Source organism: Hyperolius riggenbachi, chromosome 2, assembly GCF_040937935.1.
Source record: "Hyperolius riggenbachi isolate aHypRig1 chromosome 2, aHypRig1.pri, whole genome shotgun sequence".
NCBI lineage: Eukaryota > Metazoa > Chordata > Amphibia > Anura > Hyperoliidae > Hyperolius > Hyperolius riggenbachi.
In genome coordinates, this window is record NC_090647.1 from 128,421,949 (window position 1) to 128,442,664 (window position 20,716).

Below are 20,716 nucleotides of genomic sequence, written 5' to 3' on the forward strand. Positions count from 1 at the left end.
ACAAACGGGCCTGGTTTGCCAAAGTCCATGAGGCTGCAAGAGTGTGACACAATTATAAACCTGTATTCAAGCTCCTGCCGTTGCTAGGGAGGTTTGAACTAACAAGCACGTTCTGAATGAGATCTAAAAGATCATACCTAGAGTGCACTGGGCAATCTGGCATACTTGGATTTACATAGTCTTTTTTAATTAAAGGCCAGGTCTTATTTATAGCTTATTTTGGCCTTTGGTCTCTGTACATGCACATGATCTCTCAGAAGTCACATAGGCAGGCAGCAAGTTCACATTTGCCTGCCAGTTATTCACAGTGGACTCTCATAAATCTTGTGCTTGATTAATAAACCTGTCCTCTATTTATAAAAGTGCAATGATTTGTGTTTTATGCAAATATGTAGTGCTGTTAAAGTGATCCTCTATACACATTGGAGAGGGCCTCTCCCTCGATAGAAATACTGCTTACTAGTACCTGGACCTCTTTTTATCTCAGTAATCGGCAATGTTGGAATATGGGGACCTTGTTGGATAAGATTTGCTACTGACCAACAAAATTTAGGACAATTTACTATTTATTTTTTCAATTAAGTTTTCCACATTCTTCTTTTCATCACTCAGTGACACTGAAGCTAAAAAAGAAAACTTATGATACAGAACAGAGCTAATGACCCTTTGAACTTCCCTGTAGTAAAACTGTATCTGAAGTTGTCTCACTGTTTCTTTGATGTATAAGTGCTCCAGAAAACAGCACTGTCTTAAGAAGTAGAACATTAGTAGCAAAGAAGAGTCTCATATATCTATGCAAAAGAGCGTCTCTGAGTTCTCATCTGTACTAGGCATACAATTCATTATCTCACGAGTTTATTTTCACTTCAGATTCCATATGACTTTCATATGTTCAGATCAATATATTTGCTGGCAATCGTTATCAAAGTACCAGCCCTACTGTTTGAGTTTATAGCCTCCCTATCATTATGTGGCAAAAGGCAGCTGCAGCATGAAATTTGTTTTGGGTTTCTTTTGTTTATTTTTTGCCTCGTCGCCTATCATCAGTACACTGTGCTGGTAATACATATCTTTGTAGTGGTTCATAAAATAGGAATTAAAAAAATATATATTTTCCACCCTATTCAATACCTGAGCTTGGTTTACTATTAACTATTAAACAGGCATTCAAAACTATCCGTATCACTGTATGAGGGTTTTAATTTCATTCACATGGTTTCCACAAGTGAAGAATTGTAATCCCTAAACCACTGATTACATTTATTGTCTGATCTGCTTCATTCCAAGGTGGTTCACTCTAGGAAATGCTCCCTTCTACAGGAGTACAACTGGTTTGACTACTATTCTGCAAGAGTCACTGTTTTCATGCCAGACTGCAGCTTTCAGCCTTGGGCACTTTTCCTTCAGATCATTTAAATATAAATGGCATTTCTCCAGCCATGAACCTTCACCTGCTGGCTGCAGTAAATTGACTCCTATTCACCAAATATGTGGAACAAAGGCAGAGTACAGGAATCTGTAATGGAAGCTCATCATCCACCCTCATCCACCCACCTGCTGTGAAAACAAGAGTAGCATATCTTTCATTAAGGTCCCTTCCCTGTACACCGGGCTATAGCTCTGTGTGCAGAGGTCTTCCTCACTGTTCTAATATATGCATTTTTTTTTATTTATGTGCTAAAAGAAGACCTACTGTGCACTGCATTAGCCACATTCCAAAATCATCTTTTAAAAAAAAATTTTTTTTTTGCAGGCACAAAATTTGCAAGATCTGCAAGCACAAAATAATCTGCACATTTTTGCGACTTGTCCTGGTGAGGGTAGCCATATTTGGGGTCGCAGCTGCCATAGTGATCCCAGTGCCTGACTTTGCATCCATATGTTTGTTACGGATATCATAATGCTTTTTGGGAAGCAGACCTTGAGATTTTTCCCTAAGCAGAGCCCTCTAATGGAAATTCCGTGGATACTTTTTACTAATGTAACCCCCGATATTTATTTTATTTATTTTTGTGTGTAAATAATATTGTTAGTATATTTTTAAGTAAGAACATCTTATGTATACAAACTTGGGAGTTGTTGGTGAGCTTTGTATCTCTCTAGGCCTCTTTCACATTACATAACGTGTGAACGAACACTATTTCGTGCACACATTATGACCTGTGGCGTGATGTCGGGAAGTTGCAGTTCAATGCTGATCAGCGACGCTAGTTCTAATTCACCCGACAGGAAAGCGCTGGCGCTGGACGATTAAAAGCTCCTAGATACGTTACAACATAACGCTCTGGAACGCTTTGTCTAATGTGAAAGGTAACATGAAAGTCTATTGCATCCTAGGAGCGATCCATCAAAACGCACGGATCAGCTCCTAGTGTGGAAGAGCTCTTAATGGGAATGTCCAAGCAAAATAAAAAGAGTTTCACTTACCTGGGGCTCCTACCAGCCCCATGCAGCCATCCTGTGCCCTCATAGTCACTCACTGCTGCTCCTGTCCCTTGCTGGCAGCTTGCAGACCTCGAAGGTCGGAGGGATGCATTGCGTACATTTTTACGCATTCCCGCTAGTGCAGGAACATTAACACACACACTTTTACGCATTACTGGTTCAATGTGTAAAAAATTTACGCATTTAACCAGTAATGCTTAAAAATGTATGTTAATGTTCCTGCACTAACGGGATTGCGTAAAAATGTACGCAATGCGGCCCGCCGACCTCCGAGGTCGGCAAGCTGCCAGCAAGGGACTGAAGCAGCAGTGAGTGACTACGAGGGCACAGGATGGCTGCATGGGGCTGGTAGAAGCCCCAGGTAAGTGAAACTCATTTTTTTATTTTGCTTGAACCTTCCCTTTAAGCTATATGTAAGCTCACCTGAAATAATTTTTATTATAAAATACAGAAGTCTATCTTCTCAAGCAATCTACCAAGTAAGAGCCCATTCTATTTCCTGCTGTGGGTCAGAACAAATGTGAGGAAAGATTCTCCGGAGAGACATAGGAAAGTCTGGGATTGGGCTAGGTTATGTGCAGAGAGTTTGACTTCATTCCAAAGTGGGCAAATTGGACAGTGCCAAAATATATGCTCCAGAGAGCCTTTCTGGCCACAACCTCTCCAACACAGATCAGTAATTATCACACTAGCAGCTCAAAACGAGCGCATAATCCAGTGGAAAAAACAATCGGGTGGGAAATGGAGCGGAAAAACATATCGTGTGTACCCAGCATTAGACTATGGTAGTGACATTAGACTGACTGTGGTAGGAATTAATTGTGGGATTCGCTGAGTGACATAACTGGACTGTAAAGTGCTGCAAAACAGGTCAGTGCTACCATATACAGTAAAAATACAAAATTACTGCCAGTGTGAATTCGAGTACAAAGCTGATGGGGCTAGATTTCTCTCATTAGAAATCCTTGGTAGAATATCTAGATTAGTATTTTGATGATCTTTTTGAAGCAATCGGATAACCAGATTTATGTACCATTAGGGGTTATACACACTGTAAACATTGCAGCGCACTTTTTGCATCACACGCATTTTTAAAATCCTCTAGGACATTAAGCTTTGCATAGAAAGCAATGTCGGTCATTCCCACTACAGATGGTCCCCTGATAGCAAACCGGTTCTCCTGCGGGGAGTTTGTAATTTTTTAATATGTTTGTAAGTCAAGTCATGTGTTATACGTAGTGAAACTTGGATAAGCCATTTAATTTCTGACAACTCTGCATTTGGACATATAGTACAGTGTTCTCCCCAGAATTTTTTTTCCAGCTGGATGGCATGAAAAAGTAGCTGAGTGGAGTAAAATGGGCGTGGCTATGACATGGGGTGGAAAATGGGCGTGATCAGGACATGGGCATAGCTAACTGTAATGTAACGATGTAACTCAAAAGGGCCCTGATTTTTTTTTTTTTTATTCTTTTTTTTTTATTTTTTTTTTTTTGGGTGTCTAGTGCTGTGGGTAGGAAAGTAGGTTGGGGTGGTGGCTAGTGGGGTGGGTGGATTGGTAAGTAGGTCGGGTTTGTGTGGTTGCAAAGTTGGTCAGGCTAGTGGGGTGGGTAAAAAGATCAGGCTGGAGGCTAGTGAGTGGGTAGGTACGTAGGTCCCTCCCTCTCGGATAGCATTGCAGCAGGTCGCTCCTTACATCATATGCTGTGAAATCTGATCCTCTGCTGCTTCCCGAAGGTCTCCCCCAGCTTCAGCACCCGCTGTCAGACAGGATGCAGGCCGTGGTACTCATTCCTGCTTATCACCCGGATTCCTCCATCCACCTCGGTACTCATCCCTGCAGATCGCCCGGATTCCTCCATCCTCCTCTGCCAGCCAGTGGCGTGCGTGCCAACCACTGTGGGGTGGGTCCACGGCGAGGAAAATTTACATGCAGGGTAATGCTGCAAATAACCCCTAGTGGAAACTAGCGCTATGTCCTTTCACACCATACTCTTCGAGTTGCGAAAAGATCACAGTGGAGGTGGAAAGTTGCAACACGCGGTAGAAGTGTCATGTGAAGCATACATTAAACATGTTACACTGCCACCGTAAACGCACGTTGTGCACTGCTTTGCCGGAACCAGCTTTACTGCACCCTATGTGAGCATACCATGTGATGCGATGATATTGCAAAGGAATGCAGCAGACACAGTGTAAAAGAACCCTTAGAATTTGCATGGCTTCATTTTCAAAGTAACATTTTGCTTCTCAACAGGCAGAAATCCTCAATGCAGAATAAAAACTTTGAATCATCGATTATATATTAAAAACAAAATTCATTCCCTAATAGCTGATTAATCAGCTGTCAACTCTCTTTCGAAATCTTATTAACCCTAAACAATATATTGAATCAACCCTAAAAAGCTAATCGAGCAAAAGAAAATGAAGGATCAGAAATAAAAAATGACATACCATGATTATATTCCTCTCCTCTCCTGATGGGGAATAACCAGGACAGAAGTGCAGGAAACTCTTTTGGAACTACAAATTCATGCAACCTAACTCTGCACACCCCCACCAGTCACAAATATTTTGCTGGAGTTGGGGCTTAAAGTGATTAAATACGTCAAGGGAATAAAATCTGAAACAAACATAACACTGGAATTCGGGGCATTTTTTTAAAATTTACTTTCCAAGTATTTTCACATCACAGTCAAAGTAAAGTAAAAGCCCAGGGACTGGTAGGCATAGCTCGCCTGCAGCAGCGTGTTCACCAGAGTGTAGCAGATACCTCTGTCGGTTCTTGCTTCAACAGTGATTGAACGGAACAGAGGCTTCTGTGCACCGGACCGATCCTCACTATTCATTCAGCGAGACGCCACCGAATCCCACCAGCATCATGACTTACCAGATCCACCAGAACTACGACAAGGAGAGCGAGGCTGGAGTCAACCGCATTGTGAACACGCTCCTCCGTGACTCCGTCGTTCTCAGGTTCACCGCATAGCAGCGCTAGGACCCTGGTGACCTCACACCACGTGACCGCCGTGCGGGTCGGGTCGGCGAGGCCTCCTATTGGCTGGTGGGTGGTGCAGACGCGCATTGATTTGTGGGAGACACTGACTCATCCCGCCCTGTACACTGTGAGCTTGAAAAGTGTCCCCTGCTCAAGGCTTCGTGGCGGCCATTTTCTTGTGGATCCCCGCTTTAAAAAAAGGCGCCGGCGGGGTTTCTAAACAGATGGGTGGGATTTCTAAACAGCTGATTTGTTTCAGCTACTTACAACAGTTTATACTATACTGTAACATGAAACAGAAATATGTAATAAACGACAATTTGTAATTTTAAGACCACTTTGTAAATGTACAACAATGTAACGCGTCATTTGTAAGTAGGGGACTGTCTATATAAGCTTTGCAGTGGGTTTATGCACAGCTACTAATGGTTTATAGCAGTGTTCTCCAAACTTTTTCGGTCAAGGGCCAGGGTCAACATACTTCAGACTGCTAGGGGGCTGGAGCATACATAAAATGATGTAGAAAAACGTAACATAGCCTAGGTATTGCAGACAGCGCCTATTAACATGGGCAGCCCTCATGTCTCCCAATTGCCAGAGCAGATGTTATGTCCCCAACACAGCATGTGCAGATAGTATTCCCTCCATCATAGCATGTGCAGGTAGTATCCTCCCAACACAGCATGTGCAGATAATATGCCCTCCAACACAACGTGCAGCAATTACGCCACCAACACAGTGCAAATATTGTGACCCTAACCTAACAAGTCATATGTTAGCCATAATGTCACCCAATAGCCTGAAAAAGCCTGCAGCACAATCTCACCCATGCACACACAATCTCTGTAGAAACGTATGCAGTACAACACTCAATTTCCCCTTCGTAATGGAACCATAACATTCCTGCGCAGCACTGAACAAAATATGTGATTATGCTTGCTAAAAGTTATCCCCTCCACACAGTTACCCAGAAGCCAACCAATGACAGCAAATTTCTGGCTTCAATGTGGAAAGGTGGTGCCAGAATTGCTATTCTACTGTATATGCGGGCCACCAATATTTAAAGATGCAGCAGGCCACATCTATAAGTAAGTTTTTTGCATGCGGAGGGCCGGTAAAAAGGCTTAGGGGGTTGCATTCGGCCTGTGGGCCTTAGTTTGAGGACCACTGGTTTATTGTGTGAAAAGGCATTTTGCATTTTCCAAACATTGAACTTTGTGGGGGGGGGGGGGGGGGTGTTATGTTTAGTTTTTCAATTCTGCCCAGAGCCCTGCATTGTCCGTGTCTATAGATTAGGCTAATTCTATGGAGTTGCTTCAGTAAAGCCATTTTTTGCAAGCAGTTTAATGACTTGTCCTAAATATCAGGTGAGCAGTTTTTCTTTTCCTTGGGGGCCTCAGTGACCTATAATCAAGGACACTTTTAGCAGGCACTTAAGGAATTCATTAAGAATGCAGGGCTTATTAGTTGAAGCCAGGTGTGTCAATGTCATTGCTTTACAGGTTATGCAGTTTGGAGTGAATGTGATTTCACTTCATTTTTTCTGATTTACAAAGATTTTATAGAAGATGGGCGTGTACAGGTCTGTACACACACTTGCTTAATGTTGGCTGAGGCAGCCAATAATTCTGCATGTGCAGCAGCTCCTGACTCTGCTAGTGATCTGCCCAGTAGATCAACTTAGCTGAGTGATGGCCAATTGCTTTGTGCGCAGCTCTCGCCCTGCCGCTGCATGACTCCACGTCTGGGCTGCTCCATCGCCCCCTGCCTTCCTGCATTGCAACTGAAAGGTTGTCGGCTGTACAGCTCACTCTGCTTTTGTACTGCATCAGCCCAACAATGTTGCCAGATGAATCCGGACACAATCCCTAGTTGACAAGCCACTCGTGTGGGCCTTAAAAGGACGCTTAAGCCAGGTATAAAAAAAAAGTTTTACTTTCCTGGGGCTTCTGCCAGCCCCTGTAGCTGTCCTGTGCCCTTGCAGTCACTCACGGAGCTTCCGGTCTCCCGCCGCCAGCTAGTTTTGTTTTTGCCGACAGGCTTGGCCATGCGTATTTTTCTTTGCGTTCCCGTCCGCAATAGCGTTCTGCGCTTTTGCAGGATGCTAATGAGGACAGGAACATGAAGAAGAATATGCATGGAAAGGCTGGCACAGAACGCCTGCCCACTCCCTGTCGGGGGCCTGTCAGCGAAGATAAAACTAGCTGGCGGCAGGGGACCGGAGGCTCCGTGAGTGACTGCGAGGGCACAAGATGGCTGCAGGGGGGGTGGTAGAAGCCCCAGGCAAGTAAAACTGATTTTTTTTTTTTTTTTTTTTTTTTTTAAATTCTTGACTTAAGTGTTCCTTTTAACACAATCTGAAAGTCTTGTTGGAAACCGATATCAAGTAAACCATCCATGACAAAATGTGCTTGTGCCAAAAGCAGAGTTGTGCACAGGGACAATCCTGTGTCCTTACCCCAATACCTGTTCATTTTTGCACTTGCTTCCCCTTCCCATATTACTTGTTATCCATTCCTTTTCCTATCCAGCATTTTCATGTGACCTTTTAAGTTCTAATAAGAAAACATGCAGGTGCAATAGACATTAACTCTACATGTTCACCATTTACCACCATCCATTAAGGGGTTAAAACAGGCATCCGCAGGTGCATTTTGGCAGACTGCACGTTTAGTCCAAATATGATGTTAATAAACGTTAATTTTGCATCAAGTGGACAACTGAAGAGAGAGGTATATGGAGGCTGCTATATTTCCTTTTAAGCAATACCAGTTGCCTGGCAGCCCTGCTGATCTCTTTGGCTGCAGTATTGTCTGAATAACACCAGAAACAAGCATGCAGCTAATGTTGTCAGATTTTTACAAAACTGTCAAACACCTGATCTGCTGCATGCTTGTTCAGGGTCTATGACTAACCATGTTAGAGGCAGAGGATCAGCAGGAATGCCCAGCAACTGGTGTTGCTTAAAAGGAAATAAATATGGCAGCCTCCATATAATTTACAACAGTCAGGGCCGCCATAAGAAATTTAGGGCCCCTCACACATCAGGCCTGGCCCCCCTCCTCCCTGGGCCCACCCACTGGTTGCTGTGCCTGCACACTAGCCACCTCTCCCCCGTGTCAGTGCACAAGGTGTGCAGAGGCGAAAAATGTGCATGGCTCCGACACTGAACAAAGCGGCATGCACAGCGTGATGTGGCAAAAAGTGGGTGTGACCATGGTATGTGGGTGGAGCCAAATACTAGCAAAATACAGGTAGTCCCCGGTTAACAAATAGGAACTTGTAGGTCCGCTTTTATCCTTCATCCGTTCTCTTCTGTCCCCCTCTTTTCTTCCTGTGCCTCTTTTGTCCCCCTCTGTCTTACCTCAGTTTGTGCCTCTTTTGTGTCTCTGTGTGACCTCATGTTCCTGGCTCATCTATTTTCTCCCTGTGCCTCTTTTGTCCGCCTCTGTTCCCCCTGTGCCTCTTTTACCCCCCCTGTTACATCTTGTCCCCTTCTGTCTCCGCTCGTCCCCCTGTCCTAGCCAGGCATAGGTGCCCCCAGTATAGGTATCCAGGCATAGGTGCCCCCAGTATAGGTAACCAGATATAGGTGGTGCCCCAGTATAGGTAGCCTGGTGTAGATGCCCCCAGTATAGGTAGCCTGGTATAGCTGGTGCCCTAGTATAGGCCAGCAAGTTACAGGTGCCCCAGTATAGGTATTCAGCTATAGGTGGTGCCCCGGTATTGGTAGCCTGGTATAGTTGCCCCCCCCCCCCCCTCCAGTATAGGTAGCATGGCATGTGTGGTGCACCAGTATAGGTTAGCCAGGTACAGGTGCACCCAGTATAGGTTGCAAGTTATAGGCACCCCAGTATAATTAGCCAAGTATAGGTGTTGCCCCCAGTATGGGTAGCTAGGCATAGGTGGTTCCAGCCCCAGTATCCAGGTATAGGTGGTGGCCCAGTATAAGTAGCCTGTAGCCAGATATAGGTGGTGCCCCAGTATAGGTAGCCAGGCATAGGTGGTGCCCCAGTATGGGTAGCTAGGCATAGGTGGTTCCAGCCCCAGTATCCAGGTATAGGTGGTGGCCCGGTATAGGTAGCCTGTAGCCAGATATACGTGGTGTCCCAGTGTAGAAGGTCCGCTGTAGCAGGCTCACTCATCTGCTCCCAAAGTTCAAGCTCTGATGTCACTCTTCCCTATGGAACGCGGTGTGCTGGTTAGTGAGCCACAGGCCCGCAGCCAGCACATGTGGCTTTTCCAGCGCTGGTGGGGGGGGAGGCACAGGGCTCCCAGAAGCCCTGGGCTTCTCACTGCAGTGTCAGTCGTGTGTCCCCTCCCTGGCTGCCCTGAAACTAACCAGTTGTCCTTTAAGCAAATGGTTTATAAGCTTAGCAGACATTTCTATCTGTAGAGCTAATTCTAAATAGAACTTTCCAAAAGTCCTCAAATTTATTCAACATAACCATTAGCAGGTCTAGCAGAAGTACTTACATAGTTTTCACAGTGTGTGACAACCACAAGTGCAGCATTTTCAGCTAAAACCATTACTGCAGTCCAAAACCATACTGATAATTGTGGTCAGGGAGAGCAGGCAAAATGTCTCCCATCCTCCATATACTTTATGTGCTCTTTGGGATTTACACACACACACACACACACACACACACACACACACACACACACACACACACACACACACACACACACACACACACACACACACACACACACACACACACACACACACACACACACACACACACACACACACACACACACACACACACACACACACACACACACACACACACACACACACACACACACACACTCTCTCTTCATTGCTTCTTCTAGTTAGTGCCCCACCTTTTGTACAGTGGTTCTCACCTATTGCTCACTTTCTGTTACTTTGCAGAGTTGCCCTCACATGACCTTGTTTTGTACTGTGTGCAGTTGGCGCCCATCTTCTTTCTCCACCCAATCATATGGGATAGCATTGTCAGACATGCCTAAGTATGGATGAAAGGGATTTGGCCCACGTCACTAAAGCGGCAATTGCTGGCTCACTTTGTAAGCGCTGCTCTGCAAGGAGAGGTCTACTGGCATAGGGCTTGGGATGGAAGAATACCAGAATTGTGGAAAGCCAGCAGATATTGACACTATAGCAGAACCTCCTGTAATCTCTCTTACCATTCCTGTATCAGTACTGCAAAATCAACCACCACCCTTGCATACTACTGGGGTAAAGGAAACCACATTGTCCCCATGTATTCACACTGTCCTCATGAATATCTCCAGTCCAAAGCACAGAAATGTTATATATCGGTAACATAGATTTGCATGTCAATATGTATATATTATATACTTGTGCTCCATTTTGTGACTCTTGGTGCAACTTCCTTTGCTTTCCTTCCTGGTAACTGTTTAGCCGAAGGGAGCAGATCGAAAGCAGAAAACTGACCGAGAGAAGATGGAGAAAAGAACGCCGCAAGAGAAGGAAAAATATCAGCCCTCATATGAAACGACCATCCTAACAGAGGTAAGTCTTGTTACTCGTATAACCGCTTTACTCCACTAATTGTGATTTTAAATTGCGTGTACACATCTTGGTAGAGGAACTCAGTCCTCTGTCCTGTAACTTGTGAACTTATTATTCAGACTAGTGAGTGATATAGCTGCTATAATACTTTGTTTAGTAATATCTGTTATAAATGCATTTAAAGTTTAGCAGGCAGAAACCTAGCTAGTAGACACTTGGCTTATGAAATAGTTTATCAGGATTAGTTAGCTAAATTGAAAAGGGTCTATAAAAAAAAAACCTCACCAGATACTGTATTGATACAAATTTTGGATATGTATAATATTTGACACATTTATATATTGACACAAATTTTTGCCTAGAATTATTTCTGCCCCATTGTTCTTGGTTTTAACCCATGTCCCTTTAGAACACTCCTCCCCTTACAGTAACCTCCTAACCCCTTACCCCTATCCTCTAACCCTTCCAATATATGTCTACCCATAAGGGAACTCCCATAAAGGAGGTTTGCAACACTAAATGCCATTGAGGGCTAGGGGGAGTTCGATTGAGTTATCTACAGGGGGCTGCTCGTGTAGCTCTTCGTCCCTGTGATGGTTGCCCTCTTGTTGGCAGCCACCCGCACTTCAAAGGACACGCTTCTAAAGCTTGCTCCCGGTCGATGTGCATGCTGGGAGCTGTATGCCGCAATGCATGCCGGGAGTTGTTGTACATAAATCTCCCTGGCGGGAAATGAATGCACAACTTCAATCTGCAGATCCCGGCAAGCATTGTGGCATACAGCTCCTGGCATGCATTGCTGCTGGGAGCAAGCGTCAAGAGCAGGTCCTTGGACGTGCGGCCGGCTGCAGGTGGGATCGTGATCACAGGGATGGGGAGGAGGGGAGGGCTACACAAGCAGCCCCCCGTAGGTAACCAGTAGTGCTCCCCCTAACCCCCAAGCCTCCCAATTGGTCTTTTATGTAATAAATGGTTTAATTAGGCAATATAAAGGCTTAATAACTCCCTTTGCTTTTAGTTTTTCTGCAACTGGCATCTCTACACCAACTTCTTGGGATGATTGGAAGTACTTGTAACCTTATGCTCATGTTTCTAATGGCTATAGGCACCCCATTTCTGTCCAAATTGTAAAGGTAGATGTTTCTAATGCATATATTCACATGATGTTTGTTTTGACACGGTGTACAAGTAAGGGGATGCCTGACAAATGCTGTGACCATCTGATAACTGATTTGGAACCTTTTCCTTTACAGTGCTCACCATGGCCAGAGATTTCATATGTGTCAAATGCCCCCTCTCCTGGTTTTAACAGTTCACATAATAGTTTTACTATTGGGGAAGGGTAAGTTGATTTTGACGTTTTGAATCTGTAAACTGCATACATTTACACGCTATTGTGATCAGAGCTGGTAGCTATGGAATATAGAGCCATATTTATGTAAAGGGTAATATTTGTCCAATCCCAGTACCCTGAAAAGTTTGTGAATGAGTGTTTGATTTCAAAAAGTATTGTGGTATATCTAGCAAAATTCTAGTTAGATTACCCTTTTGAGTGAAGTAATAAAAAAATGTATTAAATGTTTAGTATTTAGGACTACAACTGTTACCAGGTCTTTCTGGGCTTATCACATTTTCCATTACCTTTGGGTAGAGCAAAACCAGGGCAAGAGATACTTCCTACATCATTTGAAAATCTATGCTCCAATCGGGGCTGTGGAGTCGGTCCAAAAATCATCCAACTCTGACTCCTCCGTATATGAAAAAACTGACTCCAGGTACCCAAAATTACTCCAACTCCTAATTCTAAAACTTACCATGGTGGTGGATTTGGTACAAACATTTTCAGACTCCCGACTCCTCAGTTTATGAAACCTCCGACTCCAAGTACCCAAAATTGCTCCGACTACACAGCCCTGGCTCCAATTATTATTATTATTATTATTATTATTATTATTATTATTATTATTATTATTTAGTATTTATATAGCGCCGACATATTACGCAGCGCTGTACAATTTATATATATATCTTGTCACTAACTGTCCCTCAAAGGAGCTCACAATCTAATCCCTACCATTGCCATATGTCTATATTATGTAGTGTAAGTACTGTAGTCTAGGGCCAATTTTAGGGGGAGCCAATTAACTTATCTGTATGTTTTTGGAATGTGGGAGGAAACCGGAGTGCCCGGAGGAAACCCACGCAGACACGGAGAGAACATACAAACTCTTTGCAGATAGTGCCCTGGCTGGGCTTCGAACCAGGGACCCAGCGCTGCAAGGCAAGAGCGCTAACCACTACGCCACCGTGCTGCCCAATGACCCTCTTTCCTAAGGGAGCCTTTTCCAAGCTATACTCCATTTTTAATCAACCACCCATCACCCTAAAACTTAAATATATTTGTTGGACTGGGAGGCAGACCTAGGAATATACATGTCAGACAAGCAAGGTGCCCAGTGCCATAATATTAGGCCTGAACGGTTTAAGGAAAAGATTGAACTGCAAGATTTCTGCCAAAAATTGCGATTTCGATTCACAACGATGGATCACCTCTTCGGTGGTGAGTATGACCAGTATAGGTAAGCCAGGTATAGGTGCCCCCAGTACAGGTCAGCCATCCAGATCCCCTTTAGTGTATATAGGCAGATTCCCCCTCACTATGTTACCTGCCCTGCTCTAGCTCTTCCTCCAGAAAGTCATGATCTTCCTCTCTGCACTGCCCCACAGAAAGCTGCTGCAAAGAGGCAACGAGCATTCACCCAGTAACTGCAGGGCCTGTCATAGGAAGTGACCTCATGTCACTTCCTGTAGGCCATAGTTATTGGGCAACGCTCACCACCACAGAGGCAATGCAGCAAAGGGGATTGGGACTCGCTGGAGGAGGGGGCCGGAGCAGAGCAGGTACAGGCGGCAGCACGGGAAAACTGCAGCTTTGATGATCTCAAGATCGTCATGCACCTGATCACGATTTTGGTTTAAAAACTGAAAATTATTCAGCTCTACCTGATATGCTGTCGAGATGAAGCCTCCAGACTTCTAACCTGGAGACCTCTCTAAAATAACTCTGTAGAACTTGAGCCAGTGGAAAGTCATAGATTGGACCCAACCCGCCCTAAGGGCTGGTGCACACCGAGCGGGTTTACTGGCGTTTTTACAGCCGCTTGCGGCTGTGGATACGCTACGGTAATGTATTTCAATGGGGTGGTTCACACCAGAGCGTGAGGTGTTTTGCTGAAACGCATACTCCCGGGCTGAGGCATTTTTTGGATTGCGGAGGAGTTTCTGCCTCCAATGTAAAGTATAGGAAAAACGCAAACCGCTCTGAAAAGCGCCAGTTCAGAGCGGTTTTGCAGGCGGTTTTGTTACAGAAGCTGTTCAGTAACAGCTTTACTGTAACAATATATGAAATCTACTACACCAAAAACGCTTCCCAAAACTGCAAAACTCTTCATAAAAATAAAAAAGCATTTCAAAAACCGCTAGCATTTTGCGGATCTGCTAGCGGTTTTTGGTGTGGCCCAGGCCGGAGTGCTTATGAGGCTGCCAGGATGAGTGGTCCACACTTGGTGGACATGCCCCATTGTCTCACACTTCTGGACTAGCCTTCAGTCTACCCTGACATGTAGTCTTTGTGTTCATGGACTACAATACTTTCTAGTACCAGCAAAAACCTACATTGCCTTTCAGTGAATCAAACCTACCCTGTCTGTGCCTCAATGCCATATTCCAGGGAAAAATTACCCAACTTTCTACAATTTTGGAACCTTGGACTTATTTTAGAGATGGGTTGGGTCTTCAATCTATACTACAAGCTTAATACTGGTGCATTGTTTTAGTTTTTTTTTCCCCCTGCTAACCTTACAACCTTGCCTGTAAGCTGAGTTGCTTAATTTATGACTTGTCCCGTGCCATACCTCTTTTATGTTATGATTACTTATGCCTGTAGTTTTGTACTCTGCTAGCGGCTCTTGTTACTTTATAGGAATTTGCTCAGAGTAATGGTTTGTACTGCTGTGCTACAAGATTTCAATAAACCTTTTTTGAAACTAAAATAAAGCTGTTAACCTACCTTTGAGCTCACTTGCAGACTAATGCGACACAACATTCCATAGAACCACAGTCATACAAGAGGCAGCGTAATATTGCACAAATGTTGCATCCTTCTGTATTAGTCCCCTAACTTATGCTGACTTTGAGCAGGGAACAAGGCCATCACAGCTACAGGGGATTGTTACGTTTACTATATGGGATTGTTGGTTACCGCATGCATTTATTCTCGGGACCCACTGGCGGTGCTTTTAAGAAATCAGAAAAGCGCATTTGATTTTCAAAATGCATGATTTCCGGAGTGATTTTCACCTGCATCCCTTCAATACGATCACTCTTTAAATGCTGCAGTTATTTGCACTCTTGTATGACACCAGTTGTGCTTTCTAATAAAAAAAAGTTTTTGAAACTAAATGCTGTAGTTAGATTTCTTGATATCGCATCACTCCAATGGAACCACCCTCATAGGTTTCCACTGTTGCAGTGCTTTGCTGATGGGGACACCACTGGTGTGCTTGGGCCTAGAGGTGGCCACACATCATACAATTTTTTTAAATATCTGTTTAATTTAAGAATTGCAATCAATTTTTCTGACTGATTGTAACATTCCAAAAATATGACCAATGTACCACACACCTGTGTTAAATTTTTCCCTAACTGTGATAAAAATGATTGGAAACTCTGACAAAATTGCTAGGGTGTGTATATTAATAAATTGACAATCTAAGGGCTGTGGAGTCGGTCCAAAAATCCACCGACTCCGACTCCTCAGTTTAGGATTCCACCGACTCCTCGACTCCCGACTCTTCTAATTTGCATATTACAATTTTGTTGATTAAAAGTATGTAACATGAAATTCGTCTCTTAACTGCCAACGCTTAGGAATTTTACAAGACAACTGAAGTGAGAAGGATATGTAGACTACTATATTTATTCCCTTTAGACTAAAACTAGTCCTTGGTAAGAGTACTCGTAAAAGGTACAAACCGGAACAAAGAACATCTATCAGGTCCCAGGCAATGTAACTGTGGGTACATGTAAGAGTGATGTGCAGGTACTCTGCAGGGGAATGAGGAGATTCTTCCTCTATTACACATTCTTCATGCACAATCTGAACAAGGTTTATGGGTGACAGACAACACCTCTGTGTTCAATGTGCACAGCATTCTCAGTGGATTCCCTGCAGCTTTGTGGGGAGTGCATATGTAGAGTATAGTACTACTGTGTAACAAAGTAAACCTGAGACTGATGAAATTAAAGTTTTATACATACCTGGGGCTTCCTCCAGCCGCCTTCAGGATAATCCAGTCCTCGTTGTCCTCCTCCACCACCTGGATCTTCTGCTATGAGTCCAGGTACTCGAGCCAGTCGGGCGTAGTGCGCATGCACACACTCCGCCACCAGGAGCATACTACACCTGTGCAGCACTATTGCGCAGGTGCAGAATGTTCCTGGCTGTGGGAGCGGCATGCAGCCGGACAGCGCTGACTGGCTGAATTACCAGGACTCATAGCAGAAGATCTGGGTGGTGGAGGACAGCGAGGGACTGATTAGCCTGAAGGGGGCTGGAGGAAGCCCCAGGTATGTATAAAACTTTACTTTTCATCCGTCTTAGGTACCCTTTAATTTGCAGTCACTAAACCAAATTTTAACAACATATCAAATTATTTGATTTCATCAGCAAAGGGAGTGCATACATTTGCATAAACCAGCATCAGTGCAGAATTATTTCCAGCTCATTGACCATCTCTATTAGTGACACGGCTACACATCAGGCTTTATTCTTACAGCATAGATGTTATTTAGTATGTATAAGAGATTCCTGTGTACACATCATATATACAGTCACAATCAGATATGTATATCTGACCTTAAAAATACGGGGACTGCTTTATTGAAGCAGCACAAGTAACTAATTTTGATTGGTTTATTTCATTTTTGTGGACTAAGCACAGCTATTACTGTATATATACATTATTTTTAATGACTATTATCTGAGAAATAGAACATTTTATCATATTTTCTATTTTAATTACAGTTACAAATTCATTAGGAGTCGGAGTCGGTGCATTTTTTCCCGACTCCAGGCACCCAAAATTGCACGACTCCGACTCCACGACTCCGACTCCACAGCCCTGATCTAACACACACCATACAATCTTTAGAGAAATTGAAGAAAAATATCTGGCATTCCGGATAGATAAAAATCGAAAAAAAACGGGAAATCCGATCGGATTTTTCAGTCGAATGAAAAAAAAGCTTTCGATTCTTTTGGGAGATCCGATCGTTTTTATCGAATTGCTGTAAAATCTGATCATTTTATTGTATCGTGTGTGGCCACATTAAGTGTTTGTTTTCTGGGCTATTAAAGAGGCTCAGTGAGGCTCAGTTATTTTGATGCCTGCAGCTTTACATCCATATTCCTCTCACTTGAGGTTCCCTTTAAAAATATGCTTTCCTTCAGAGCCAAGGTAATCCACTACCAAAACCATCCCTGTATGATTATCTTAGAAACCTTATCACAGCAAGTGTAGATTGCCGGAAAGAAAGCTGAAGGTGGGTACACATATCAGATAAGGCTAGTTTCACAGTGGGACGTTAAAGTCCCACGTTACAGCAGCCAGTAACGCAGCCTAACTCACAGCACTGTAAAATCAATGTGCTGTTCACAGTGCACACGTTGCGTTACATTGTAACGCAGCACGTTTAAGTGCTGCATGCTGTACGTTATACTTGGCTAAGCAGCGTTAGCCTGTTTGCACATGCACAGTAATGTTGGAGGAGGAGGAGGTCTCCCCTCCTCCTCAGCGGCCAGCCACATGGCTAATTAATATTCACTGCACTGTGGTGACTCATAGTGGGACTGTAGGGTTGTCCGGATCATGAACGAATCGTTCACTTGATCCGGATCTTTTTTGTGAGTCGAATCATCCAGATCATCACAATGTTTGGTTCACAGTGGATGTCTGTCTGGAAGAAACTGGAACATACAGAATGTACAGTGCAGGGAAAGTCCTGTCCTGCTAGTCATTTCACCCAGTCTGCTTCCCTAGTAAAATGATTCAAATGATTCGGTTCAAAGATCCGGATCTTTTCAATGATCCGATTCAAATGATCCGAATCCTTAAAAAGATCTGGACTTCCCATCACTATCCTGCAGCGGCTGCTTTGAGAGCTGCATAACGCAGCTCAATCTGACGTCCAACTTCAACACCACCATGCGTTGCGTTAGGGGCACAATATGCGGCCTTAACGTCCCCTAAAACGCAACGTCTTGGTGGGAAAGAGGCCTAAAAGTCTTTGGAAAATGAAAGATCACAGAACAATTTTACCCCCTTCCGTATAGTATGAAAGCCATACCTCCACAGTCTATTCTATTGAGCTGAACTCCCCATCAGATAAAAATCTTTGCAAGATGCTGTACACAAAGATTCTGTCAAATCCAGACTGAAAAGCCACCTGTTTAGCCTAGCATTTCCAGACTTAAAAAATTCTTCCTCTGTACCACGATGGTCGGAGGCATGCTTACGCGCTTTGAGTCCCATGGGAGAAAAACGCTTTACAAATATTATTTGTTGTTGTTGTTGTACACATGCATCAGATCAGTATCTGCAAAATATCAGTTCCTGCAAAAGATCCGTTCCTGCAAAATGCATTCATAGTCTGATATCTGCAGATCCTCATACACACCTTGTTTAATGGGCAATCATCTGCAGATCTGAAGATCCATCCTGGTGATTTTTGGCAGGAACTGATTTTTGGCAGGAACTGATTTTTGGCAGGAACTGATTTTTGGCAGGAACTGATTTTTGGCAGGAACTGATTTTTGGCAGGAACTGATTTTTTGGCAGGAACTGATTTTTTTGCATGTGCACAGCATCTTTGTGTGCAGCATCTTGCAAAGATTTTTATCTGATGGGGAGTGCAGCTCCATAGAATAGACTGTGTAGAGTATGGCTCTCATACTACATGGGAGGGGGTAAAATTGGTCTATGAGCTTTAATTTTCCAAAGACTTTTATCTGATGTGTGTACCCACCTTCAGCCCTAGTTCAGGTAGTTTTATCACTATGTATTACCTTATCTCTATTGCACTGTCAGCATAAAGAAATACGGTGGGAAGGCACAGACACAAAAGGCTAAATAGCAGCCATAATATTGTATGCGGAAGTGAGTGAAAATGCAAAAAGGTTTAGTTTGTTGATTTTTATGGCTTCTCATTTTGCATTTACCGCATCATGCTTTTTAATTGAAATGTGATATTTATCACCACCACATGCTTGGTTAGTAATTGTTTGATTTTCTGCTTTTAGCAATAGTTCTCCGAATCATCAGCCAGAACCCCCAGCACCCATCATTGATGTAAGTGCACCAATGACGCCCATTCAGGTAAGTTATGCCTTTGACCAGGCCCTAAATGGTATATGTGAAGAGCTCTGTGTTAAATCAAGTTAGTGCATGGACAGAGCCGCCATATACTATTTGCTTGCTCTAAAATAGTCTGCCCCTTAGTCATGTGTCCTTTTGTGGCTGTATAGTGTTGTAGGGACTCTTGATGAGCTGAGAAGTGTAAACGTTAAAAGAAAAAGCAGCCCAAAGTTTAATGTTCCATACATCTATAGTTGGCTGTTAATTATTAAGCCAGACCTCTTTATTGCTATTTTAGCAGCAGTGATCATATACGTATAAATTTCATGAATCATTTTCGTGGTTTTCACTCTAAGCATTGTCTTTGTTGTTTCTGTGTCTGTGTGGTTTGTCTCCAATTACTGTTAAATCCGTGATTTTATTACAGCTGCAGAATCTCTCAAAAGCATGTTTGCAAAATAATGTTAATTGCAATCACTGGAAGGCCTGTGTCATTCTAATTCCAGCAAGGTTGTAGCTCAGTTCAGTGATTTTTCTCCAGCAGTAACTGATTCCTTCACCCTGCATCTGTTAATGGTGAATGGTGTGCTTACACCAGCTATTTATAACTGTACATACTGTACAAACTTTAGCTCCAAATTGTAGCTCTGTACTATTGAATTTAGTTGACTACCTTGTGCCCTTATATGTAATTTCCCCTTATATAACCTGCCCTATAAGGTTTAGAACTATACTGCTTTCATATTAACCAAGGGGGCAAGAAGTAAGTTGTGGACAAGGCACCTATTTGTAGGATTACAGCATTAAATGGATACAGTGGTGATGGGGTAAAAGTCACATGATTACTTGTAAAGTTCCATGGTGATTGGAATTTTCATCATGGCTTAGGGTGGATACACACATCCTAATTTGGTTGACCAATGACTGGCCAGTTTTATGACTCCTATGTAATATGAGTGTTTACCTACAACTGTGCATAGTATTCAGAATCTGTTGGCCCTCATACTACATGGAAGTAGTAACATTGTCCAATCATTGTCCAGTCAATACTGGATGTGTGTTCGCACCCTTAGCTTTGTCTTCATCAGAAGGAAGGAACAATAGGTTGCAGTAAAATACTTAGGGTAGAGGTGGGTGGGTTAAAGTGTTCACCCAACCTTTTTCACCTCAGATAAGAATGGCATGTTTTCCTTAAAGTGAGCAACACCATTGTTTGTGCCCTGTTATAGTGCACCTTTGAGATGGCTGTTTTGTTGTGCCTTTAGGTCATGGATTACTAAAGGATTAATTTTAACTATCTGCAACTTACTTCTAGGCTTAGTAGAAATATCCACG

The 20,716-nt window shown here is 43.4% G+C and overlaps 1 protein-coding gene across 1 annotated transcript in view; it reads left to right on the forward strand.

Moving 5' to 3' along the window:
• The window catches only part of TFCP2 (transcription factor CP2), a 122,224-nt gene that overhangs the window by 78,472 nt on the left and 23,036 nt on the right, over positions 1 to 20,716 (forward strand). Inside the window, exons 7-9 of the mRNA XM_068267392.1 lie at positions 10,857 to 10,967; positions 12,221 to 12,309; positions 19,327 to 19,402. Of these exons, the coding sequence (XP_068123493.1) occupies positions 10,857 to 10,967; positions 12,221 to 12,309; positions 19,327 to 19,402 (276 nt within the window). The remainder of the gene's footprint in view (positions 1 to 10,856; positions 10,968 to 12,220; positions 12,310 to 19,326; positions 19,403 to 20,716) is intronic.